The sequence below is a fragment of the Medicago sativa genome, chromosome 7 (genome assembly GCF_051527215.1).
Source record: "Medicago sativa cultivar Bolivia chromosome 7, Bolivia_mono, whole genome shotgun sequence".
NCBI lineage: Eukaryota > Viridiplantae > Streptophyta > Magnoliopsida > Fabales > Fabaceae > Medicago > Medicago sativa.
This window is the reverse complement of record NC_140755.1, coordinates 52,332,166-52,358,903: the sequence shown is the minus strand read 5'-3', so window position 1 is coordinate 52,358,903 and position 26,738 is coordinate 52,332,166. Positions and strand designations below refer to the sequence as shown.

At 34.9% G+C, this 26,738-nt stretch overlaps 4 protein-coding genes and 1 pseudogene across 4 annotated transcripts; 3 read left to right on the top strand and 2 right to left on the bottom strand.

Annotated features, from left to right (window-relative positions):
* The first annotated feature begins 3,214 nt into the window (after positions 1–3,214).
* LOC146906652 (uncharacterized) lies at positions 3,215–3,829 on the top strand. Its single transcript, XM_085728910.1, has one exon. It carries the CDS (start codon positions 3,215–3,217, stop codon positions 3,827–3,829), a length of 615 nt encoding a protein of 204 aa, XP_085585036.1.
* Positions 3,830–5,682: 1,853 nt separating this feature from the next.
* LOC146906651 (uncharacterized) lies at positions 5,683–6,933 on the top strand. The gene is made up of 3 exons (XM_085728909.1): positions 5,683–6,006; positions 6,094–6,145; positions 6,320–6,933. Exons 1-3 carry the CDS (start codon positions 5,683–5,685, stop codon positions 6,931–6,933), a joined length of 990 nt encoding a protein of 329 aa, XP_085585035.1.
* A 1,993-nt stretch (positions 6,934–8,926) lies between these two features.
* On the bottom strand, positions 8,927–9,235 carry LOC146906650 (uncharacterized). Its single transcript, XM_085728908.1, has one exon. It carries the CDS (start codon positions 9,233–9,235, stop codon positions 8,927–8,929), a length of 309 nt encoding a protein of 102 aa, XP_085585034.1.
* Positions 9,236–9,742: 507 nt separating this feature from the next.
* Positions 9,743–13,273, top strand: LOC146906649 (F-box/kelch-repeat protein At3g23880-like; annotated as a pseudogene).
* A 758-nt stretch (positions 13,274–14,031) lies between these two features.
* Positions 14,032–16,365, bottom strand: LOC146906648 (putative transcription elongation factor SPT5 homolog 2). Its single transcript, XM_085728907.1, has 6 exons — positions 16,084–16,365; positions 15,694–15,755; positions 14,727–14,852; positions 14,382–14,642; positions 14,146–14,301; positions 14,032–14,073 (listed from the first exon to the last, which is right to left on the bottom strand). Exons 1-6 carry the CDS (start codon positions 16,154–16,156, stop codon positions 14,032–14,034), a joined length of 720 nt encoding a protein of 239 aa, XP_085585033.1. The 5' UTR covers positions 16,157–16,365.
* Positions 16,366–26,738: the final 10,373 nt, after the last annotated feature.

Here is a 26,738-nt window from a genome sequence, read left to right as displayed (position 1 = left end):
TTTGCTGAGGTGGGTTGTCATTAGCGACGTGGTGGCCATGTGGCAAGTGATGATTGGGCGAGGTGGTTGGCTTAAATAGGTCTTTCGTCCCTGCAAATATAGGTCATTTGAATTTTCGTCCCTGAAGTTACTAATCAGATGTAATTAGGACCATTTTTCAAATGATTAATATTTGCAATGGCAAAATTGAAGGATTAATAACTCCATGGACAAAAATTCAAATGATTTATATTTGCAGAGACGAAAGACATATTTAAGCATTTGAGTTATACACATTTTCCATTAATACACTTTGAGTCATACCCGTTTTTCATTAATACACAAATGTAACAAGGAAATTCATCTTAGCATTTTCCATTAATACACTTTGAGTTATACCCGTTTTCCATTAATACACAAATGTAACAAGGAAATTCATCTTAGCATACCTAAATCGTGGAGACTACAATGACAATACTAAAAGAAGAAATAGACATTGGAACGTGGTGTTCCCTTATTTAGTTTTTTACCAATGATATACGAGAGTAGACATTCAATATTTATTTTAAATTCAAAATCCTAAGATTAGAGACATCTCCAATATCCAAGAACATTTGAACTAGCATTTTTTTTTTTAATTTGCTTTATAAGTTTTCCATCTTTTTCCCCAACATTTCCCGTGTTTAGTATTTTCATCGTCTCTCCTACCTTAGTGACTTTTTGTTTGATCCTATATCATGGGAAACTAGGGATTCTTGCAGAATGCATATTTGTGTTATAATTAGTAATTTTGTAGAGATATATCTTTCAAAACACCTGTAACAAAAAACAAAATCTAAAAACAAAATCCGCCCTCTTTCCAAAATTTCATTAGGGGTCCTTTTTAGGGATGGCAATGGGTACCCAATGGGTAGGGTACTATAGTACCCTTCCCCATACCCATGTTTGTAAAAAATGCCCATACCCGAGCCCGTAATCTCGTGGGTAACAACTTTAGTGCCCTTCCCCATACCCTGTGGGCACCTAAGTGTCCATACCCGTACCCATTACCCGCACTTTAATTATAAAAAGATAATAAAAAGTATCACAATTGAAATAAAACTATGATCCAATTTTTTTTAAAAGCAACTTATAAAATAGTGGAAATCGTAGTATTTAACCAAATAAGAAAAACATCCAAAATATTCCTCAAAAATTAAAATAAAAACATTCAAAATACATATAAAAAAGTGCATGCTAAAATAAACATCAAATTGATTTAAATCATAAATTTGTAGCTCGTGAGATTATGAAGGTAAGGATGAAACGATTACCATATTAGTTTTTAGGTTTACATTTATTCTTAAATAGCTAAATAAATTAAATAATTGTACACCAAAAATAAATAAAATATTTATTATATTATATAATTATGTATATGCGGGTTGCGGGGCTGGGTAGTATAGTGCCCTTACCCGCACCCATACCCATCTAAATTTGTGGGTAATTACCCGGACCCAAGCCCATACCCATAAAAGCGGGGTTTTACCCTACCCATTGCGGGTATTTTTTGCGGGTGTCCATTGGGTCTGGGTCCAATTGCCATTCCTAGTCCTTTTACTATTCATGTCAACACTATAATTATAAAAAAAAAACTATGTGCCAATTTACTCTTTAAAAAAAAAAACTATGTGCCAATTTCATTTTTTTTTTGAGGGAATGTGCCAATTTCATAATTAGGAATGATTCCCTTAAGGTGTGTTTGGATGGAGGGTTTAGGAGGGGAAGGGGGGAGGGTTTATTTTCATTTTTAAATTACGGACATTATGAAATGTTTTTTAAAAAGTTAACATATTAACATAACTAACTATCTTAGTTACTTGCTATGCAAGCTATTACTTTTACTACTCTCTTTCTCCTTATTATGCACGCGATGCAATACTTGTATTTATGAATATTTTAAAAGATCTTTAATTTTGTCAAATTTTGTTCATATTAGTCCTTCAAAGAACATACTAGTGACTACTTTAGTAGTAAGTGGATAAACTTAAGGACTAGATTGATAATAAATTGTTAAAATATAAAGACTTAACTGATAGTAAGTGGTTAAATATAGGGACAAAATTGACAATTTAATGGAGTAAGAAATTTCAGTGAAATATCCCGATCTCTAAGAATTATTTGTGAGTGTCCTACAAAGATAAAGATTAATTTGATGGTTTACTATTTTTATTTATGAACTTCATTTTAGATTAATTTAGATCTTTCATTTTAGATTAATTTCAATTTAAGTAAAAATAAGTATAGGAAAAGATGAAAATATATGAATATATATATTCTTACTTTCCTCAGGTTTCTTTACTTTCCTCATTTCCCATATATGCCTCTAAACTGTTTGGTGAATTGTCTCTTTGAAGTTTCCTCATTTTCCATATATGCCTCTAAACTGTTCGATGAATTGTCTTCTTTGAAGTTTCCTCATTTTCAATTTTGTTTGTCAGTTTATCTATAATATTGAGTTCTCTCCTAAGGTCCCTTCCTAATTTTGTCCTTTAGTGGGAGTCAGGTTGTTTCGATTGATTGTCCTCAATCTAATCGATTTTGTTTCAAGGACTGTAATTTGTTTTTTTTTTTCAATTAGCTTTGTTGTGCTCTGTGCAATTCCGTTGATACTAGTACAAGATTTGCTTGGAGTGGTTGGTAATTGTTGATTTATGATGTCATGGTAGTGGAATTTCAATCACAACTCTAATTGTTTGGATGTTGCTACTACTGATTTCTAAATTTGTTTCCAAAAGAGATTGATCATGAAGATGTTTAGTTGTCCAGGAAAATGAGCCTGATAAGTTGGAATTGCAGGGGTTTGGGTAGCCCGAATGCAATTCCAGATTTAAAGTACCTAGTTCGGCACTTTAATCCGGACCTCTTATATTTAAGTGAGACGCTTGTCCACCGAAATAAAATTGAAGAATTACGCTTCTTGCTTGGTTTCGATTTTTGTTTCTCTGTTGATCGTGTTGGTAGAGGAGGTGGCCTAGCATTATTTTGGCGCTCCTCTTTTAATTGTCAAATTGCAAACTATTCGCACAATCATATCTCTGTTGATGTTGTTGATCCTATACATGGCTTGTGGAGACTCACGGGTTACTACGGGTACCCTGAAGGGGGACGCAGACGACTTGCATGTGATTTCCTTCGTCAATTGTCTAATAACTTTTCAGGCCCTTGGTGAATTCTCGGTGACTTCAATGACATTATGGATGCAAGTGAAAAAAGAAGAAGGAATTTGCGGCCTAATTGGTTGATAAATGGGTTTCGTCAAGCAGTTCTCGATTCCGGTTTAGTGGATGTCCCGGTTGAGGGATACCCGTTCACATGGTTTAAAAGTCTTGGTTCACCTTCTGCGGTGGAGGAACGACTTGATAGAGCTTTGGCTAACAATGGCTGGTTCAATCTCTTTCCCATGGCCACGGTAGAGAATCTTGCAGCCCCGTCGTCCGATCATTACCCCATCCTTTTGAATAGAACCCCTATGCAGCGGACTTATTCCCACAAGCGTGGTTTTCGTTATGAAAATGCATGGTATGCTGAACCGGGTTTTAAAGAAATTGTGACTGATGCATGGCACTTGCACAGTGCACATACGATTATTCCTAGACTCACTGAATGTGCAGCTGATATGAAAACATGGAGCAGGGATCATTGTAACAAGCTGAAGTCAGACATTGAAGAATGTAGGCGCAAAATCCAAAGTGTTAGGCTGAGTAGCACAGGCCCCGACCAAGACGAAATTGTTAATTTAAGGAAGAAAATGAGCAGACTGCTTTCTCAGGACGATGCATATTGGAGACAACGTGCTAAGGTTCATTGATATAGATACGGTGACCGTAATACTAAATATTTTCATGCCTCTGCCACAGCAAGGAAGAAGGTTAATCGGATTTTGTCTCTCGAGGATGACTCAGGTAACAAGGTCTCTGATAGTCAAGGAATGTGTGGTGTTGCAAAAAATTATTTTGAGAATCTATTTCAGAAACATAATAATGTTGCGGACCCTGTCACTCAATTTATTCATCAGTCTGTTTTCGATGAGGACAATGTATTGCTTACTGCACCTTTCACTAAGGAAGAATTCCAGATTGCGATTTTCTCTATGCACCCGGATAAATGCTCCGGGCCAGATGGCTATAGTCCGGGTTTTTATCAAAAATTCTGGAGTTTATGCAGCGATGAGATCTTCAAAGAGTGTTGTGCTTGGTTGGACACAGGTGTTTTCCCACCCGACTTGAATATGACGAATATCGCACTCATACCTAAAGGAACATCTCAGACAACCATGAAGGACTGGCGGCCCATTGCCCTTTGTAACGTACTTTATAAGCTTGTGTCTAAGGTACTTGCCAATAGACTTAAGTTGATCCTTCACAAGTGCATTTCTGATAGCCAGTCAGCTTTTGTCCCTAATAGATCTATTTTGGATAATGCAATGGTTGCCATTGAAGTAATCCATTTTATGCAAATGAACACTAAAGGTAATGATAAATTTGTTGCTCTGAAACTTGATATTAGTAAGGCTTATGATAGAATGGATTGGAACTATTTGAAGGCGGTGATGACGAAGATGGGTTTTTCTGAAAAATGGATTCAGTGGATGGTCATGTGTGTCGAATCGGTTGATTACAGCGTTCTTGTTAATGGGGAGCATGTTGGTCCGGTTATTCTAGGGAGAGGTCTCAGACAGGGTGATCCGCTCTCTCCGTATCTTTTCATCATATGTGCAGAAGGACTTTCCTCCTTAATTCGGGAGGCTGAGTGTAGTGATACCATAACGGGCACGTGTATCTGTCGTGGGGCACCTCCTGTTTCTCATCTCCTTTTTGCTGATGACTGTTTTCTTTTCTTTAAAGCAGAAGAGGATCAGGCCCAGGTAATGAAGAATATCCTTAACACTTATGAGACTGCCTCAGGTCAAGCTTTCAGTTTACCGAAGTCCGATATTTTTTACAGTAGGAACGTTTCAAAAGAGTTGAAAAACAGTATTACTAACATCTTGGGGGTCCGTGCAGTGTTAGGCACTGGAAAGTATTTAGGTATGCCGTCTATGATTGGGAGGAACCGAACAGCCACCTTTGCGTACATTAAAGATCGGGTGTGGCAAAGAATAAATTCTTGGAGCAGCAAGTGTTTGTCTAAGGCAGGGCGCGAAGTTATGTTCAAGTCGGTTCTTCAAGCTATTCCCTCATACGTTATGAGTTTGTTTCATTTACTGTCAACGTTGATCACTACTATTGAGCGTATGATAAACACATTCTGGTGGGGCCATGGTAGAACTAATCACCGAGGTATTAATTGGCTGAGTTGGGAAAAGTTATCAATGCATAAAACACATGGTGGCATGGGGTTTAAGGACCTCTCAGCTTTCAATCTATCGATGTTAGGCAAGCAAGGTTGGAAGTTTCTCACGGAACCTAATACTCTTGTATCTCGTATTTTCAAGGCTAAGTACTTTCCAACAAAATCTTTTCGCAATGCATCCATTGGCCATAATCCGAGCTATGTATGGCGCAGCATTCTTCGTGCCCGATTCATTGTTCGTGGTGGAGCACGATGGAGCATAGGCTCTGGTGAGATGATTCCTATTCTTGGAGCGCCCTGGTTGTCTAATGGTGCGTGTATTGATGAGTGGGAGGTCATTTTGTTCAAGGATTCACGGTTCAAAGTTTGATGTCTGCAAATAGGAAAGAGTGGAATACACCTCTGGTTCAACAGGTTTTCAGTCATGATGTTGCTGATAGTATTCTAAATACCCCTCTTTTCGAACAAGTTCAGACGGATCATTTGGTTTGGAAAGCAGAACGGAATGGCTGTTACTCCGTTCGAAGTGCGTACATATTATGTGTGGAGGAATTGATTGATGTCTCTCATCTTCGTCGACCGGGCAATTGGAAAGATATCTGGCGTCTGAAGGTGCCAGCAAAAGTCAAACACTTGATGTGGCGCATGTGCATCGGCTGTCTTCCTACTAGAGTTCGGTTGCAAGACAAGGGTGTAACATGCCCGGCGCGATGTGTTAGCTGCAGCTCGAATCACGAGGACTTAAATCACATTTTCTTTGAATGTTCTTTTGCTATACAGGTTTGGCTCTCAGCTGGGATATGGTCCGAAGTTCAAAACGCAGCAGTTCATAGTAATTCTGCAGTCGAAGCAATATTCTATCTGCTGCAACATTTGTCCACGAGCCATCAACAACGTTTTGCTGCACTTTGTTGAAGCATATGGAAGCACCAAAACCTGAAAGTTTGGGAGGATTCTGATGAGGTAAGTGTTGTTGTTGTGGACAGGGCCTGTTCGCTGATTGCAGACTGGGAGAATGCGAACTCTATGCCTTCAAACATGTTGCTGCACACACATGGACAGCAGGGGCAGAATGCCACGCATCTGCAGCAAGTCACGCATCAGCACCACCGTCAAACAGGTGATGTCACGCTTCAATGGCTGCCACCGAGTCCTGGGCGATATAAATGCAATATTGACGCGGCCTTTTCGGATCAATTTCAGCGGACAGGCATTGGAGTCTGCCTTCGAGATAAGTCCGGAACCTTTGTGTTAGCTAAGACGTTACATTTCAATCATCTTTATCCCGTAGCAGTTGGTGAAGCTTTGGGGCTGTTTCACGCTCTACAATGGCTGCAAGACATGCATTTTGATTCTATTGATTTTGAGCTTGACTCCAAGGTTACACGGGATGCATTCCATTCACACCATAGCGATGTTACAGAATTTGGAAGCATCATTGTGGCTTGTAGAGAGTTGTTCTCTTTTTCTTTTCAAAACTCCCGGGTAGAGTTTGTTAGGCGACAAGCGAATTCGGCTGCTCATGCTCTCGCAAGAGAAGTTGTTTCCTTAGCTAGTCCCACTACTTATTATGTAATCCCAAATTGTATTGAAACGATTATTATTAATGAAATGCTATAAGCAACCTTTCCTTCAAAAAATTTTTTTTTGAGTTATACACATTTTCCATTAATACACTTTGAGTTATACCCGTTTTCCATTAATACACAAATGTAACAAGGAAACTCATCTTAGCAATACCTAAATCGTGGAGACTACAATGACAGTACTCAAAGAAGAAAGACATTAACCAAGTTGCTTGGGCTCCAGTGGCAAGGAGCTCCTTCCAAGGACGTACCCGGGGAATACCGGGTTCGATTCCCAGGAGGAACAACGCTTGGCCAGTGCGCATGCCTCTACGCATGAGCCGGATTAGTCGTCCACCTTTGGTGGGTCGGAAACCGGTGCGAAAGCCAAAAAAAAAAAGAAGAAATAGACATTGGAATGTGGTGTTTCCTTATTTAGTTTTTTACCAATGATATGCGAGAATTGACATTCAATATTTATTTTAAATTCAAAATCATAAGATTAGAGACATCTCCAATATCCTTATTTGAACATTTTTTTTTAATTTGCTTTATAAGTTTTCCATCTTTTTCCCCAACATTTCCCGTGTTTAGTATTTTCATCGTGTCTCCTACCTTAGTGACTTTTTGTTTGATCCTATATCATAGGAATGGATCAGGAAACTAGGGATTCTTGCACAATGCATATTTGTGTTATAATTTGTTATTTTGTAGAGATATATCTTTCAAAACACTTGTAACAAAAACAAAATCTAAAAATAAAATCCGCCCTCTTTTCTAAATTTCATTAGAGGTCCTTTTACGATCCATGTCAACACTATAATTATAAAAAAAAAAAAACTACGTGCCAATTTCATAATTAGGAATGATTCCCTTAAGTTTGGATGAAGAGTTTAGGAGGGGAACGGATGAGAGGACTTACTTTTCTTTTTAAAATTACAGACTTTATAAAATAAGTTTTAGAAAATCGAATTAATAACATGATAAATGATGATCTTGTAATACTTCAAAAACACTTAATTTATTTTTTTTAACTCAATTTTGATAATAACTTGTAGAGTAACAGAACAAAGAATCTAATGGAAAAATATGTAACAAAAAAAGATCTAATGGAAAATAAAATAAAAAAAGATAAAACTAAGAATTTTAGAAATTGAATCGTGAGAACTCGAATGATCATGAAATTAACCTTTGCAGAGTTGATAATGATGAGAATCACAGAAAACTCTTGCTCAATTTTCCAAGAATCAAATAACTTGTTATTCGATCCATTAAGCAATTTGTTATCGTTGACCTGCTTTTTATTTGCCTTCTTCAATTGTTGTACCACTTTCTAATTTTTTGCTTCCCACTTTCTTTCTCTTTCTCCTTTTTTCCGAAGTTTGTTAAGGGATATTGCATATACACATAGTTTGGAACAGACTTAGCAAATTCCTTATAACTGATAATTTCATTAGTTATAGGATTCACCCTTCTCTCGAGTCTTCATCATTTCTCTAGGTTGCACAGATTTCTTCAATATTTCTCTTGGTTGCACAGATTTCTTGAACTTAGAAGGATCGAACTACGTTAGAGTTGGGGTTTTGATGTTATAGCATGTGTATTGCAAGTATTTATAGTGTCGAGTTTATGTAGAATTACTTGGGATTTAAGATTAACTCAAAATCCCTCAAAAAGAAAAAGATTGACTCAAATTAAATTGGATGGTAATCTTTTTTTTTTAGAGGAAAAATTGGATAGTAATCTTGTGCATCGTTATATTTTTTGAAGTAAATCTTTTAATTTTTGACAAAATCATTTTTTGAAGTGTCTATAAATTCGGTAATCTTTTTGGTTAACATTTTTTTTATAAGGCCAAGAGAAAGGTTAGGCATCTGGGCGATTCTGAAGCATCCCAACTAGGTTGGCACCCAACAGAAACTCCCATCCTCTACCGCCTTCCCAATATATATATTATTAAAACAAAGATAAAAGTATGTACAAGAGGGGGGACTAGGCCAAAACCCTCGGGAAAACAAAGAAAAGATAAAGAAAAGGACTAGAAATGGCTAAGGGAATCTATAATTGGGTAGCCCATGTCTGTCTCTAGCAAAATCAACCGCAAGTAAAGCCGGCATAGAATGATACCAAGAAGTAACAGTCAAATCGTGTCCCAAGGAAGTCATGGTGTCTGCACAACCGTTTCCTTCACGGAAGATGTGGGAGCAAATGACGAATAAACCATGTTGCATGCAATTGTGCCAACGATTCCGCAAACGCAAAGGATTGATAGATGGATTCTTGAAGGCCTGAACCACACTTGAGGAATCGCTCTCTAGCCACAACCTTGACCAGTTGTAAAAGGCTGCAAATTCCATAGCAATCATGAGAGAAAAACTAATAAAACCTTTCGAAAGGAAAAAACAAACAAAATTAAATATTAAAATTATACATCAACTAGCAAGAAAAGACGGGCAATCGCGTGTCCGTCTTTCCGCTCTTTAAATTGCGCTAACGTTAGAAAATTTAAACGGTTTTTTTATGAAATTTTAATTTTAATTAAAATTATAAATATAAATGTTTGTTATTTTTAAATAATAACAAATCAAACTAACTATTTCCCTAAAAAAAAAACAAATCAAACTAACTATGTTTATCTATTTCAAAAACACCAACAATATAACAAAAATATCCCTAAAAAAAATATAACAAAAATATGGAGTAAGATGATATAATATCCTTTTTGCTTTTGGATTGAATATATATCTTTTATGCATATCCTTATTTTTTTTTTTTTGGAAAGATCTTTTTAAGTACGATGATATAATATATCTCGTGTGTGTGTGTATATACACCATAAAATTGTGCATCAAACAAAACAAATCAGGAAAAAGGAAAACCTCCATAGATATTTATATCGCCCTCCCCTCCTTCCTTCCGTCATGAATCTCCGACCACAGAAGTCGCAGCGTCCACCCAGCTCCATGTCTTCGCCGACAATCCTTCCTGACGAACTTATCGTAGAAGTGTTTTCTTTCCTTCCGGTGAAAACCCTTATGCGACTGAGGTCCTGCTGTAAATCGTGGAACTCCCTCATGTCCGATCCTTTATTCGTCAAGTCGCACCTTCAGCGTTCTACACAAAACCCAAACTTCACACTGGGAAGAACACTTAGTATAGAGGATACCAGTGTCCTACCCATCTCCTTTGATCGTTTCTTAGAGAGTTCATGTTCGTCCAAACCGATTACCCTTACCAATGATCCTTACTATAGTTTGAAGGATAAGGATTGCTCTAATGTTGTTGGTTCCTGCAATGGATTGATATGTTTGCTCGGTTATTCTTTTAAGTATAGAGAGATGTGGTTCCGTTTCTGGAACCCTGCTACCAGAACAATATCAGATAAATTAGGGCATTTTCGTAGCATACCGTACAGTTATGATTTGACATTTGGTTATGATAATTCCAAAGACACTTATAAGGTAGTGAACTTATACCGAGGGGCGAAAGTTTTTAGTCTGGGTGATAATGCTTGGAGAAATATTCAAAGTTTTCCGGTGGAGGATCATCAGCTAAGTTGTGATGGTGTGCATTTTAGTGGTATTGTTAATTACTTGGCAATTCGCAATTACTACTCCCATTCTTTGTATGATTACAAGGATCTTACTGTTGAGCAATTTGTGATTATTTCACTTGATTTGGGCACGGAGACATACAAATATTTGCTTCCCCCTCGAGGTTTTGTTGAAGTACCATGTATTAAGCCATCTATTTGTCTGTTGATGGACTGTCTTTGTTTTTCTCATGTTGTCAAGCAAACTCATCTTGTTATATGGAAGATGACAGATTATGGAGTTCAAGAGTCTTGGACTCAATTACGTAAGATAGATCTTCAAATTATAGATTATAACTTGGAGAAAAAATTTGATTCTCGGTGGTTGCCATTGCACCTTTCTAAAACTTATGATGCACTCATATTGGCGAATGATGATGAAGAACTACCCGTTGTCTATAATTTGAGAGATCATAGTGTAGAGAGAACTAGAATTATCAATGGCGAACGCTGGTGGCACTATATCAAGAACTATTCTGAAAGCTTGGTTTTATGTCAATGAAAGTAAGTTCCTCTTCGCCGATTTATTTGAATTTCCGTTAATTCTTGTATGTTGTTTGATTATATCACATGATGGATTTTATTTTATTATTTTGGCTATTGGTAACGGTGGAAATTGGGGAGTTTAGGGGGTTCAAAGTCAAGGAGGATATAAATTTTGACATTATTTTGGCTATTAAGAAGCTTTGAAATGGTATCTGGGCCTAAGATGAAATTCTTCAAAAGCAAACTATATGGGTTGAATTTGGATGATTCTTTAACGGAAGCAGCGTCAAGTTCCTTGCTTGCAACGTTTATAGTGTTCCATTCTGGTTCCTTGGCGTTTCGGTAGGTGCTAATTAATCCAAGAAGATATGCAACATGGACTCCGGTAATCGAGTCAATGAAGAAGACATGCACTATATGGGTGGAGACTAGAGAGGCGTCATTTATTATTGGAGGTAGATTGGTTTTGTCAAACTCGGTGTTGTGTAGTATACCATTATATTAAGCAAATGGTGAGGAGACTCAGATGGCAGAAGGATAAATTGGCTAAGTTGGGATACAGCGTGTCTATCAAAAGATGAATAAGGTCTTGGAGTAAAAGATTTACAATTGTTCAATGTATCTCTATTAAGCAAATGGGTTTGGAGATGTTGGTCGGATGAGAATGCAATCTGGTCTAATTTATTTAAATTTACGCACGGAATGGTGACGGCTAAATTGCTTAGTTCGATTTGATTTGATTTGGTGGTGAGATTTATGAACAATTAGAAGGGATTTTGAAGGTGAATAAAACTGGTTTAGAAATACAATTTTGAAGGATATAGTGTGTCATTCAATATACTGATTTAGTCGACGAAATTACTTGTACTGATAAGAACGTTTCAGTAGCGCAGAAAATAATCACTTAAGGAAGTTCTCATGATTGGAACTGGAATTGGCTTCATGACCTAAATTAGAATGAACGTTTAAAGTCGAAACTTTATGGCGTGGATCTGCAGACTGGTGTGGAAGATAGGTTCAGCTGGATATACACGAACGATATTGCGTTTTTTGCAGAGAAAGAATCATTTGATTATATAAATTTATATGCTTTTTCTTGATAATGATGCTGTTATAGAATCTAATTATTGATATACATTCACTGTGTCACATGTAGTACAGGATCTTATTCATGGCACATCATTGTTTAATCATATAATATTACACTACACTTATTTAGTTGATCATTATGCAACTTCTTACTTATTTAGTTGTGTTTTGCTACCTCACTTTCCAATCTAACACAAGTCATTTTTTAATTATAGATCTGCAATCTCAACTTCAAAGATATCAAGGTTATTGATCGTACATTGTTGGACGAGGAAATGATAGAAAGAAGGAAAGGGGTGAGGAATGATAGGAAGAAAGAATCGAAGAAAGAGGCTTATTGCAGCTACAATTGTTTAGTTATAGCACTCATTTTCTAGGAAATTTAATTCCTTTTTGATATCTATCTTTTAGGAGTATGTTTGTTCTACAGCTCAACTCTTTGTTGAACTTCAAGTTGACTCTTTTCTATGTAATTTATTTCACCTGCTCTTAAAAAATTTTACATTAAAATTAACAAGTGTATGAAGAAATATTAGCATGATCTTAATTCGCAACATATTAGCAAAGACAAGTGTAATGAGAATTGAAAAATAAAATATGGAAAGAAAAATGTGGATAGTTAACTAAACAATAAAAAATATATGAAACCTACTTTTGATTTTAAAACATGAAAAGAATATACCATAAATAACAGTTGCTTAAAACTCAATTGATCTTTTACTAAATTATACTCAAATGGAATAAAACAAAATGTATAGTGCAAGATAAAACACGTGACAATACTTAGAGCATCTACATTGGAGAAACTCGTTTTTTAGTACTTAAAAAGGTCTCACGTGTATACATCGATCATTAAATGATACCAAATAAGAGAAAAGAGGAAATCGAAAGAAACATGGAATTAAGGTTATGCCAGATCATTAAACGAACGAAAGAAACGGGTAAGCCGGATCAGCAAATTGAGTGATCTTGCAAGAACTTAAGCTAAGGTTAGACGAAGCAAAGGGTAACTGGGTCGAAGAGCTCCATTCAGTTCTCATGGTATATCATACAAACTCCTCATTTGACTACAGGAGAACTTCCATTCTACCTCACATATGGAACAGAAGCAGTTATACTCGTAGAAATTGGAGTACTCGGCTGGAGAACAGCCACACCAAATGACATCCAAACCAACGATGAAAATATATGTGAGGATTTTGACTTTGTTGAGGAGATTAGAAACTAAGAAGCACTCAAAGAAACTGTTATCAAGCAAAAGGTTGCAAAGAAACTGTAAGAAGCGCTCAATAATAATACTTCACATGTCAGCTACTTCTAGAGCATATCAGAGATATTAAACTGTTTAATATATAACCTTGAATATTGTTCACATTAACCCTACATTAACCTTGAATATATAACTTCTAGAGCATGTCAGAAATCTTAATCTGGACCTTGATATAATAATACTGCACTTAGTATGCAGATATAATAATCTTGAATATTTTTCTAATCGTGTTAACATTAACCCTACAAAATGATATAAAAATTAACATTTATATAAAAACCATCATAATAGAAGTTCATGGTTGTCACAAATTATGAACATCTACAAACATTTGATGAAACGCTATTGAGATAGTGTAAGCTAGGATTGTACATATTCCTTCCAAGTAGATTCATCATGGATAATCTCTTATAACATGCACTAAATCAAAATAGCATAAAACTAGAACAGATCATAGTTTCAACTTCCAAACGATGAATGATCATTGGGAATAAGCAAATTTATCATTAAGAGAACTCAAGAGAGAGGGCATAAGCAAATTTATGATTCATTGTTACAGACAAGATATGCTACCTAGTATCAAGAGATAAGAGTTTTACAAAGTATAAATGGTTACAGACAAGATAGGAATAGAAACACAATCACTAGAGTGAAAACAATCTTCTAACTCTTCATGAATTTTGCCATCTGTCTTGTAACACTTTTCTGTCATAGAATCATTCAGTCATTACTGCAGCATCATCTGCAAGGACACAGATCTAAAGAGAGGTTATTTTGTTATTCAGTCATAGATTCGAAAGTATTTCAGAAAATCTATCATTAAAACTCACCTGCTTCCCTTTATCGGTAAATAAGACCAGGTGGTCATGCTGATCCACCTTCACAACAAAGCCAGTTTCACCTTCTTGAGTACCAGAAACAACTTTAACTCGGTTTCCCTCCTTAAAATGTTTACGAATTTGCGATGTTTTCACCTCATAAGGTTCCTAAAAAAATAAAGAAAAAAACATGTTATGAAAATCATTTGTTCTGAAACCGACTGACTGACTTTAGACTGAATACTTACAGAAAGATGATCCATTGTTCTTATAAGAACATGGTCTTCCTCCACTTTATCCACCACTTTAACTTGACGCTTTGTTTCTCCATCTGTTTCCATAACAATGTCACCTTTCCTAAATTGCTGTTTCTTTCCACTCTCACCCGATTGACTCAAGTTTTGAACCTCCTTGTTAGATTTGCTTGCTAGTGTCATTAGATCAATCATCTCATTCATTGGAACAGCAATTAGTTTCTTGCAATTTAAAGTTTCAACTCCTTTGCAAGCCTAAAACAGTAAAAAAAAAATAAAAAAATCAAAGATGTAACATTAAATTGGTTATGAAAATATAGATGTTTCACTTGGACATACCTCTCTGACATCAGATTCTTTATGAGCTTCCACATATACACATTTCGGAAGAGATTCAACGATAAATGCTGAAAAGATTGTGCACTTTCGCATGAGTCTAACGACAGCCTCCTTTTCACGACCAGCCTAATAAAAGGTAACCATTTCAAACCTTATTATTCAAGTCAAACAAACAGGGTGCTCTTCACCATTTCAAAGGTTATTAAACTAGAATGATCTGCATGTTCCCGATTCATCATTGCAAACAGAAGGACTATATTCAATGTTTACCTCCTTATTATTCCACTTTTTTACCTTTTAAACATCCGAAGAATGAGGAATAACGAGGAGGAAAACAGAATCGGGAACATTTTCAATGTTTTCCAAATGGACTATTTTCAATGAGGAGGTAAACAGAAGGGCTATTTTCAATCTCAGAAATTTCACTATTTTCATATGGATCTTCAGTTTAGAAGCTGATGTTTCGAAGATAACAAAAGTGGAATTTCACTATTTTGTTATTCCTCCTCATTGAAAAAAAGTGCTGTAAATAAGTTTTGACCATTCTAAGGTTCCCAAGGGTGAGTCAAATAATGCCAATACCAAATCAAAATACAAAGATGATGCTAAAGCTTATGAGAGTATGAATGTTGATTATTCTAATGAAGGAAAACAGAAACATGTGTGTTGGTGGAGTTTATTGGCCTAAAGTAAAACAAGGGATTCATATAGGAAAACAAAGAAACGATTGTAAATGCAGATTTAGGGCACTCTCAAATAGTGAGAAGATGGAATGATCATTTGTATTACTGTGTCAAGCAAAGCTATAAAGAACATGGTGAAAATTTAGAAATACTGATATTTATCCATGGATAAATATGAACGATCATTTGTATTACTGTGTCAAGAAAGGCTATAAAGAACATGGTGAAAATTTAGAATTCTTGACATTTATCCATGGAAATATATGAACCATAATTCAACTTACATGACATTGGACCTTCCAGAACTTTGGGCCTTTTACCGATGGTGGTGAAACATCTTTTTCTTCTACAAACAGAAAAAGAAAGTGTCACAAAAAGAAAACAAAAAGATATAAAATCAAGAACAAGTTTTTATGAACTAACACCATGAATCATCTTTTTCTTCTACAAACAGAAAAAGAAAGTGTCACAAAAAGAAAACAGAAAGATACAAAATCAAGAACAGGTTTTTATAAACAAACACCATCAATCATCTTTTTCTTCTACAAACAGAAAAAGAAAGTGTCACAAAAACAAAACAAAAAGATATAACATCAAGAACAAGTTTTTATGAACTAACACCAAGAAAGAAAGCAAGAAAAGAAGAAAAAAATGAGAAAAATGCAAAAATGCACCGTTGGCTTCATGCTTAAGTTTCCTTCTCTCTCCCTTGTTGTCTTCTTCTCCTTCTCTTTCCCTCTTCACCATGATCAAATTCAAATTTTCAGTTGGATGCTCAAGTTTGCTAGTGTGTGTGTTACTCCTTTGTTTGTTGTGCCCTAGTGTTGTGTTTGTTGTGCCCTAGTGTTGTGTGTTGTTCTTTTATAGTGTGTGTGTGTCGTGTTTAAATTTTAACGGTCTTTTTTATTCACTTACTTAATTTATGTTCTACAGTATTTCTTTATTTATTTCATTTATCTTCTACATGTTTTTTTAGTAATCCATAAAATTAGTCTAAATCTTTGTAGGGCACTCTCAAATAGGGATGGCAATGGGTACCCAATGGGCAGGGTACTATAGTACCCTTTCCCATACCCGCGTTTGTAAAAAAATACTCGTACCCAAACTCGTACCCTCGTGGGCAACAACTTTAGTGCTCTTTCCCATACCTTATGGGTATCTAGGTATCCATACTCGCACTTATTACCTGCATTTTAACTATGAAAAGAAAATCAAAAAACATCACAATTGAAATAAAACTATGATCCAAAAAATTTCAAATCAAATAATAAAATAGTATGAATCGTAGTATTTAGCAAAATAAAAAAATCCAAAATAACCCTTGAAAATTAAAATAAAAACATTCAAAATACATATAAAAAAGTGCATACTAAAATAAACATCAAATTGATTTAAATCATAAACTTGTAGCTCCCGAGCCTAGGTTCTCCATATCCTAGAAAAGAAAAGAAAAAACATATACCTTACATCAGTGATGCGTTAAAAAATTGCAGTTGCATGTTATTAAAAAGATGCATGTCATAATAAATTGTTACTAAAGTTTTATATTATTTTAGGTTTAGTTTTTAGGCTTAAATAGCTAAATAAATTAAATAATTCTACACCAAAAATAATAAAGTATTTATAATATTATGTAAATAAGTATATATGCGGATTGCGGGGCTGGGCAGCATAGTGCCCTTACCCGCGCTCATACCCATTCAAATTTGCGGGTAATTACCTGGACCAAATCCCATACCCATAATAGCGGGATTTTACCCTACCCATTGCGGATAATTTTTATGGGTGTCCATTGGGTCTGGGTCCGATTGTCATCCCTATGGAAAAGTGTAATTCTTATTGATTCTTAGTAACTTCAAATCATAACTAACTATCTTAGTTACTTGCTAATGCAAGCTATTACTTTTACTACTCTCTTTCTCCTTAGGGTTAATACGTTTTTACCCCCCCTGTAATATAGGCGAGTTCCGGTTTTCCTCCCTGTAAAAAAGCTTCTTTCGATTTCAACCTTGTAATATAAAGATTCCGTCGAAAACCCCCTGGTCGAATATTGGACCCCCAGCTGATGACGTGGCGTGACGTGGCGTGACGTGGCGTGCTGAGTCACCCTTTTCTGCTGACGTGGCGTGTTGACTGTATAATTATTTTTATTTTTTATTTTTTTTATAGGGTACACGTGGCATTTGTCATTTGTTTATGTCTTTACCCCTGTAATTTAGGCGAGTTCCAGTTTTTCCCCTGTATAATTATCTGGAAAATTTTAAAAAATAATTATATTTGCATGACATGGGTGTATATACATACCACATCATTAAATCATTTAATAATAAAAATTAAAAACTGAAAATCTTTTAAAAATAACAAAAAATCAGATTATTTTTTTAAAAAAATAAAAGATTGATTTTTTTTAAAATTTTTAAAATAATAAAAAATCAGATTATTTTTTTCAAAAAATAAAATAAAAAAGCAGAAAAGACATTTAGATTTTTTTTCGAAATTTAAAAAATTGGAAAAAAGTTCGGATTTTTTTTGAAATTTAGAAGATATTTAAAAATACTAGAATTTAATTTTCAAAATAAAAAAAGTTTAGATTTTTTTGCGAAATAAAAAAACTGGAAAATATTTAAAATTTTAAAAATCTGGATCAATAAGTGGAATCTATTTGATAAAACATAAACCGTTGGATTTTAGTCGTCTATTGTAAGTAATAGTGCACTATAACTACCCGATATTTTTTTCCTTTCTTCATCTTATTCTCTTATCACCTTCATCATCTTCATCAATATTAATAAAAAAATACCCAGAAAAAATCATAACCCTGAAAAATTTCGTCAATATTCAGGATGTATGTTAATAGGGGGTTGCCTTAGGAAAACATGTTTTTCTGCAATAATAAATAAATTACTGAAGAATAAAATTGGTTTTGAAATATGATTAGAGAAATGATTAGGTCTTTCATATCATCTATTCATCACTTATTAGTAATCTGCACCTAAATCATATGATTGTTAATCGGTTTATGACAATTAAAAAAACAGCTCAGATCAATCCCTTAACTCAAAGCCCTTTTCTCTAATTATAATTCCCTAAAATCAATTATATTGGGTAAGAATCATAAAAGCATTACATACAATTTATACTGAATAAACTATAATAACTTTCATGGTCATGAGCTAGAACAAAATCATTTATGACCCAATCATAAAGGAATTAGTTAGACATCATCAAAGGAATAAACAACATAAAAGAGAAAATAAACCGGAAGACTGAACAATTTTTTTATTTTTTTTTTATTTTCAATTTTTATTAATTTTCCAGAATTTTTTAAAAAAAAATAATTATTTTTTAAAATTTTCCAGATTTTATTTTTTATTTTTAAAATTGTTACAGGGGGAAAACTGGAACTCGCCTAAATTACAGGGGGGTAACGACATAAAAAAATGACAAATGCCACGTGTACCCTATAAAAAAAATAAAAAATAAAAATAATTATACAGTCAGCACGCCACGTCACGCCACATCATCAGCTGGGGGGTCCAATATTCGACCAGGGGGGTTTTCGACGGAATCTTTATATTACAAGGTTGGAATCGAAAGAATCTTTTTTTACAGGGGGGAAAACCGGAACTTGCCTATATTACAGGGGGGTAAAAACGTATTAACCCTTCTCCTTTATATGCACTCGATGCAATACATTTATTTTTGAATATTTCAAAAGATCTTTAATTCTGTCAAATTTTGTTCATATTAGTCCTTCAAAGAACATACTAGTGACTAATTTAGTAGTAAGTGGATAAACTTAAGGACTAAATTGATAATATATTGTTAAAATATAAAGACTTAACTGATAGTAAGTGGTTAAATATAGGGACAAAATTGACAATTTAATGGAGTAAGAAATTTCAGTGAAATATCCCGATCTCTAAGAATTATTTGTGAGTGTCCTACAAAGATAAAGATTAATTTGATGGTTTACTATTTTTATTTATGAACTTCATTTTAGATTAATTTAGATCTTTCATTTATATTGTTTATATTTTGAGTTATACACATTTTCCATTAATACACTTTGAGTTATACCCGTTTTCCATTAATACACAAATGTAACAAGGAAACTCATCTTAGCATACCTAAATCGTGGAGACTACAATGACAGTACTCAAAGAAGAAATAGACATTGGAATGTGGTGTTTCATTATTTAGTTTTTTACAAATGATATGCGAGAATTGACATTCAATATTTATTTTAAATTCAAAATCATAAGATTAGAGACATCTCCAATATCCAAGAACATTTGAACATTTTTTTTTTAATTTGCTTTATAAGTTTTCCATCTTTTTCCCCAACATTTCCCGTGTTTAGTATTTTCATCGTCTCTCCTACCTTAGTGACTTTTTGTTTGATCCTATATCATGGGAATGGATCAGGAAACTAGGGATTCTTGCAGAATGCATATTTGTGTTAGGCTTAAATATGGTATTGGTCCCTGCAAAATAGGCTAGTTTTGATTTTAGTCCCTGCAAATTTTTTTTATAGTTTTTGGTCCCTGCAAAAATAGGCCAGTTTTGGTTTTAGTCCCTGCAATTTTTTTTATAGTTTTTGGCCCTTGCAAAAAAAATTATTTTTGGAAATAGTCCCTGACCCCATTTATGTGATGATTTGCCACTTTTATAAATTAAAAAATAATTATTGTATCTGTTTTATTATTATTTTTTAATTAAAAAATATTTATTGTTATATAAATTTTAAAAAATAATATTCTTTTTATTAAGTAAGCACATATGCCACATATGCACAAAAGTGACAAATCATCACATAATTGGGGTCAGGGACTATTTTCAAAAACAAAAATTTTTGCAGGGACCAAAAACTATAAAAAAAATTTTGCAGGGACTAAAACCAAAACTGCCCTATTTGTGCAGGGACCAAAAACTATAAAAAAAATTTGCAGGGACTAAAACCAAAACTGGCCTATTTTTGCAGGGACCAAAAACCATAAAAAAAATTTGCAGGGACTAAAACCAAAACTGACCTATTTTGCAGGGACCAATACCATATTTTAGCCTTTGTGTTATAATTAGTAATTTTGTAGAGATATATCTTTCAAAACACCTATAACAAAAAACAAAGGGTGGGGATATTTTGACTCCAAGAGTAAGTGTAATATCTAACTCTAAATCTTGACCTTTAATTCCAATTTTGGTTAATGGCTTAGATTAATTGATATGGTAGGCTTTAATTCCATTTTCTATTGTAGTCAACACTTTTTTTTTGAGGGATATTGTAGTCAACACTTATCACCACAAAATAACAAAACAATTAATGTCTTTTAATTGATTGTTTTTTTTTCTTCTTCCATTGGTTTTTTTTTTTTTTGTTTCACGCTAAAAGAATGTTTGAGGGTTAACTTAAAATCCTTTCCATGAAATAAAAATTTCAAGAGTCACTCATTCTATTCCTAAAAAAAATTGCATATATTTTTTTTACGCTAAAAAAATTGATCATCAAAATTACTTTCAGTATAAGAAAGATTTTATTTCAAGGAATTTTTACTAGTTTTTATTCAAATACGGATTCATTTCAGATTATATATTTTTAGAAAGCAGGCGAATAAATGAAGGTTTTTCAAATACGGATTCATTTCAGATTGAGTTTTAAACTGTAGAACATAACACGAATCAAAAGGCTAGAATGTTAGCATGAATCATTAGGAGCAGCAAAGACAAGAGGGCATAGTCATACTTAAACGGATCGGTTGCTGGAAACTCAATTTATCTTTTACTAAATTATACTCAAATGGAATAAAACAAAATGTATAGTCCAAGGTAAAACACGTGACAATACTTAAAGCATCTACATTGGAGAAACTCTTTTTTTAGTACTTAAAAAGGTCTCACGTGTATACATCGATCATTAAATGGATCTAGTTAATTATAACATAAATCATCTCTATTGATACTTAGAACATCTTATAATATGAATGGTCCTTGGCCGGCCGCCGCCGTACCGGAAACCATTTCCGGCGAGAAAAGAGTTGAGAGAAGAAAGGTCAGTAGAGAGAAGGGAGAGGCCGGAAAGAGGTCTTAGAGAGAGAAAAAAAGGAAAAAATGAATTAAAAAAACTGACTCAGCTTATTTATAAGCCGTTCTGATCCGGTACGTGTGGGTGCAATTATTTAACATGCACCCTCGTACCCTGACCACTTTGACTTCAAGTAACGGCCTGTGATATGGTTTCTTTAGATCAGATCAGGGCCGCTGATCAGATCAGTTGTCCTGATACATTTTTCTATGGCCTACACACGCGCTGCCTTCCCCAAGGCCCTGATACTTATTTGCACCCCCCTTGCATTTCGCATTTTAATATCTCTTGCATTTTATTTTCCTTTTTTTTTTGCATTTTTTTTTCATTTTATGTTTATTGTATTATTCCGTATTTTTTATTTTTATTTTTATTTTGGGTCAATTATTTTATTTGCATATGATATAGAATGTATTTAGGTCCAATGTAACCATAAATGAGAAAAATCATGCATGTGTCCTTTTTATTTATTCTGTTATATATATATATATATATATATATATATATATATATATATATTGAAAAAATGCAAAAAAAATAGGTTAAAGGGTTTTCGTGGTGATACAACGTCACTACGGAAATTCCTCGCGCTTTTATTTTATTGTCACGTTAGTTTTATCGTTGTGTTTTAATTAAAATTCAAAAAGAACAAAAAACATGCAAATAATCAAAATTCACAAAAAAAAAAAAAAAATCCTTTTCATAATAAACAAATCAAGTGATTTCCCTTTTTACCTTTTTTTCTTAAAAATATTCCAATTTACTCTAATTATATTTGAGTCATTTTTCTTTTAATATAAAAAACACAAATTCTATTTTGCCCCTTTTGCTTTTACTTTTTAAAACATTTTTCAAAACTAATAAAAAATATAAAACAAATCAATCGGTATTTTTACCCCAAACTACGAGGTTTTGATCCCTCACGGGTACGTATGCAAAAGACCTTGTTCTTCCAAATCATAAAAAATGTAAAAACAATTTTCTTTTTTCTTTTTAATCACCACTTTAATTCCTTCTTTAAAAAACAAGCAAGTTATAGCCAAGAAATAAATAAAATCAAGAGGTTCTCATAGAATACTACGAACGTTTAGGGTGCTAACACCTTTCCTAAACGTAACTAACCCTCGAACCCTAAATCTTTTAAAATGTGGTAATTTAGAACTTTTTTCCCTTTCTTTTGAAAAATTAAAAGTCCAGTCGTGAATAAAATTAGTGAGTCAACGCTAACTAAATAGCTTGATCTCCGAAAAATGACGCGACACCATTAAAATGCGCCTTTGGAGTACTTGTAGGTGACTTCTTAGGGTTTGTCATGCACAAGAAAGGAATCGAGATAAATCAAAATAAAACTAAGGCAATTTAAGAGACTAAACCTCCGTCAACAAAAAGGAGCTTCAGTCGTTGTTGGGAAAGATTAATTTATTAAGGAGATTCATTTCCAACTTAAGTGGTAAAACGCAGGTTTATTCACAACTGCTTCGGTGAAGAAAGAGGATAGTTTCTACTGGGGGCAGGAGCATCAACAAGCTTTTGATGCAATCAAGAGTTATTTGATAAAACCTATGATTCTATTGCCTCCGGTCAAGAACAAAAATATGAAATTGTACATTTCAGCATCTGATTCGACAATAGCTAGCATGCTAGCTCAAGAAGACAAGAGTGGCGTTGAAAGAGCCATATATTACCTAAGTCGAATTTTGAATAATGTTGAGACTAGATATAGTCCCGTCGTGAAATTATGTCTATGTATGTACTTTTCGTGTACCAAGCTTAAGCAATATATAAAGTCCATAGTTGTTTATGTTTACTCACACTTTTGATGTTGTGAAACATGTAACATCCCGCATGTCAGTATCAGAACTGTATCAGTCGATCGTCCCAGAGAACTTATTTTGAAAGAAAGGTTAATGGAGAATATTATTACGTAGTGTCAGCTTATTACGGAGTAAGTATCAGAGATGGATATAACACGTTTAAGGCAAGGGCAATTTGGTAATTTCACAGGAGGAAGGATATTTATTTGGTGTTTGGCCAAAATATCTTATTCTTCTTATCTCTTTCTCTTTCTAAGTTAGAGAAAGAGTTTTTGCTCTCTCTTCTCCTCCCTCCTCTCCATCGATCTCTTCCCTCTCAACACCAATCCTTTCCAAACTTTTTCCTTCCATGGTAACTTCTAGATTCTTGCTTCTCTTGGTCTCTTAAGTTTATGGAAGCTTGGCCTTGTTTGGGTTCTCTATTTCCTCACCTAAGAAGAGATTAAGGTTAGGGTTTTGGTCAAGTTGGGATTGAAGCATGATCTTGTGCAAGTTATGGATTCTTCATGGTTAAGAAACAAAGAGAAAGATGATTTGAAGATTGATTGGTGAGCTAAGGCCTTGGATGTTAGTCAATCAAGAACTAGGATTTGTTGAATAGAGCTTTGGGATGGATTTGAGATGAACTAGCAAGGATAAAGATGATATGGATTGCAAGAGAACAACAAGAGTGGGTTGGTTTGAACAAGAAAGCAATAAGGACCAAAGCTAGGGTTTTGAGGCATGAAGTGAAGTTGATGCTTGGAAACTTGTGGGAATCAAGTGTAATCTTTTAGGTGAGTTCCATAGATAGTTTTCCCACCCTTGGGATTCATGTTTATGCCATGATAGATTATTATGAAAGTTATGAAAATGCTAGGGCTTATGTATTAGTTTAGTTGCCCCTTTCCTTGTCATGCTTACTAAATGTGTTAATACTTGCCATATAAATGTTTTACATGTATTCTATGATCAAATATGTACCAATATGCTTAGAGACACATGGTTTGAGGTTTTTGGGCTTAAAATACCATTTTCACAAGTTCAGGATTGTCATAACTCGCCACAGCAAGCTATTACTCTCCATGGCGAGCAAAATGGCAGTTCTGGAGGTTTGCTCACAACCAACCCGCAGTGGCGAGTAAGTGGTGCCTTCTGGTACTGCTTGCTCGTTCTGGCAGATTCGGTGTTTTTCGTTCCGGATCCTTTGTGCCGTCTTATTATAGAAGTAAACCCCTCAAACCAAGGTCCTAAATAATGATCATTGTAAGCAAGATTTCTTATGATAAATGAGCAAGTATTAAGCATGTTAGTAAGGCATGGCATATGAGAGAAATTATGTCAAGAAACGGGTAGCAAGTTAACCATTAAGAAAGGGAAATCTAAAGCCTCGACATAGTTGTTGAGAACTAGTAAGTTAAGTATCAATCTCTAGAATATTAAGACGCAAAGTGTAATCTCTTCGCATAGAAGTTAAGTGCCATACGAGTATGGTAAGATGTGAATCGATTTATATCTGTTCACAAAGTAAGTTAAGCAAGTATTAAGCTTACCTCTAGTGGGATCGTTTAAGGGTCCAAGGTAAAAGAGATAGTGTGTTTAAGTTTATTTCTCATGCATAAGACTAAGGCTTACAGGAAAGTAAGAAAGAGTGTCATGTATCTTGTTATCCAAATTGGATTCAAGGGGTTCCCTAAGGGAATGGTTAAGCCGCAAGGGAGCCGCATTTCACTAAGTTAAGGTGATGTGTCTTTTGTATTCCATCCAAGGTTGGGTACAAAAGGTTCTCCAAGGGGAACGGGGTAAGCCGTGAGGGACCCGCACGTTCACTAAGGGAGTCCGGTGCGCTCTTGCTAAGCATTTCACCGGTAGTAAAGGATTATCTTCTGGGGTTACTCCACTCGGGACTAATCCATAAAATGAACCAAGATGATTGATTGTTTGTTATACGCTAACCTAATCAATGAAGCTGACTATGTATATTTATCATACATTTATGTGTGTTGTGTCATAGAGCCTTGGCATAGACTGTCAAGAACTAGAAAGAATAAGTAAGTAGAAAGTCAAGAGCTAGCAAGCTAGAAAGAGTCACTTTTGTGGCAAGAGATGATGTGTTGTTAGATGCAACATATTCAAGTAAGCAAATAAGCAAGTTCAGAAAGTTATACCGACGACGATCATAGGTTTCCCCTAATCGTCCGGTTTAGAGTTGTGTCATGACTTAGCAAGTGAAGGCATTGATGCGTAAATCGTATCTTGGCATTGCGGTTTTAGTTTCCCCTTAACCGCCATGACACGTGTAAGATGAGAAGCCTATAACAAGTAAGATAAGCCTATGACGGGTCTAGCATGCACTACCGTCTAGGGAAGCAAGACTCCACACACGTATAATCAACCATCAGGTTGTATTGTAGACACGTGGCGACGATAGGTTTTCCCCTAAGGTTGCCTATAGCCTAGGGTTAGGTGGAACTCACTGAGACATTATGTCTCATCCCAATCCTTATTTGTTTCAGATATCAGGATGGTTTGCAAGTTAGTAGCCGAATGGATGCTGCGACAAGTGTTGGTTCGTACCCGATGCCGGATGTTGTGGATCTTCAAGGATGTATACATTATGTATTAGGAAAGTTTAAGGTGTAATCTCTTGTGCGAACGCATGTTGTTGTATAAACATTCATTTGAAGTCTTATTGTTGTAAATTTTAATGTATCCAGTACTAAAGATAACGCACGTGCTAGACTTTCTAGATACGTCTAGTATGGGTGTTACATTTGGTATCAGAGCAGGTCGATTCAGATCGTGCCTTGGGTCATTAAGTTACAACAGAGGTAGTGGGACCATTAGGTTCCGGGTAAATGTTCTAGTTGTTGATGTTAGTTGAGCCTGATCAACTCAATTTAGCATTCGACGATTAGGACGGATGCCTGAGAGCTGAATGGGACCAAGGAGGAACGAAGCATAAGATGGAGATGCACTAGAAGGTGTAAGATCAGAAGTAAGAGCTCGGAATGAGTACTAGTAAGAGGTAGATTGTGCCAGAAGGTGGCCGGCGAATTAAGTAAGTAGAAGTATGAATCCACCGGGAATGTAAGATAGGGAAGAGAAGGAACGTTCTGAAGATGTTAAGGATAATTCGTATACCCATAAGTGAAGAAGTTGTATATGACTAAGCATGACCTGAAGCTTCGGCAAAAGTCGTAGGTAGAAAGGAATTGATCCTGAGACGTAAGCGCAAGGCTTTAAGATAAGGAGAAGTCGACGTATGTTGACGGAGTTAGTGAGCTCCCAAGAAGTAGTTATGTGATGGAATTAAGAGCTTGTGTGCTCAGAGTGGACAAGGTTCTAGCGTTCGGAAGATTGTTTTAAAGCAACATGCAGAGAGGAAAGCTACTTGTAGCGGAAGAAGCTAATAATTTAAGCGGGAATTTTATGTCATCAGGACTAATGCATT

What these genes read in the sequence shown, in the direction of transcription:
- LOC146906652 (XM_085728910.1), top strand. Translation starts at nt 3,215, where the DNA reads ATGGATGCAAGTGAAAAAAGAAGAAGGAATTTGCGGCCTAATTGGTTG.
- LOC146906651 (XM_085728909.1), top strand. Translation starts at nt 5,683, where the DNA reads ATGTCTGCAAATAGGAAAGAGTGGAATACACCTCTGGTTCAACAGGTT. An exon ending in TTCGGTTGCAAGACAAGGGT is followed by an intron (nt 6,007 to 6,093) that starts GTAACATGCCCG and finishes TTTGCTATACAG; the next exon opens with GTTTGGCTCTCAGCTGGGAT. An exon ending in TCAAAACGCAGCAGTTCATA is followed by an intron (nt 6,146 to 6,319) that starts GTAATTCTGCAG and finishes CGCTGATTGCAG; the next exon opens with ACTGGGAGAATGCGAACTCT.
- LOC146906650 (XM_085728908.1), bottom strand. Translation starts at nt 9,235, where the DNA reads ATGGAATTTGCAGCCTTTTACAACTGGTCAAGGTTGTGGCTAGAGAGC.
- LOC146906648 (XM_085728907.1), bottom strand. Translation starts at nt 16,156, where the DNA reads ATGGTGAAGAGGGAAAGAGAAGGAGAAGAAGACAACAAGGGAGAGAGA. An exon ending in TCTGGAAGGTCCAATGTCAT is followed by an intron (nt 14,853 to 15,693) that starts GTAAGTTGAATT and finishes ACCTTTTATTAG; the next exon opens with GCTGGTCGTGAAAAGGAGGC. An exon ending in TTACCGATAAAGGGAAGCAG is followed by an intron (nt 14,074 to 14,145) that starts GTGAGTTTTAAT and finishes ACCTCTCTTTAG; the next exon opens with ATCTGTGTCCTTGCAGATGA.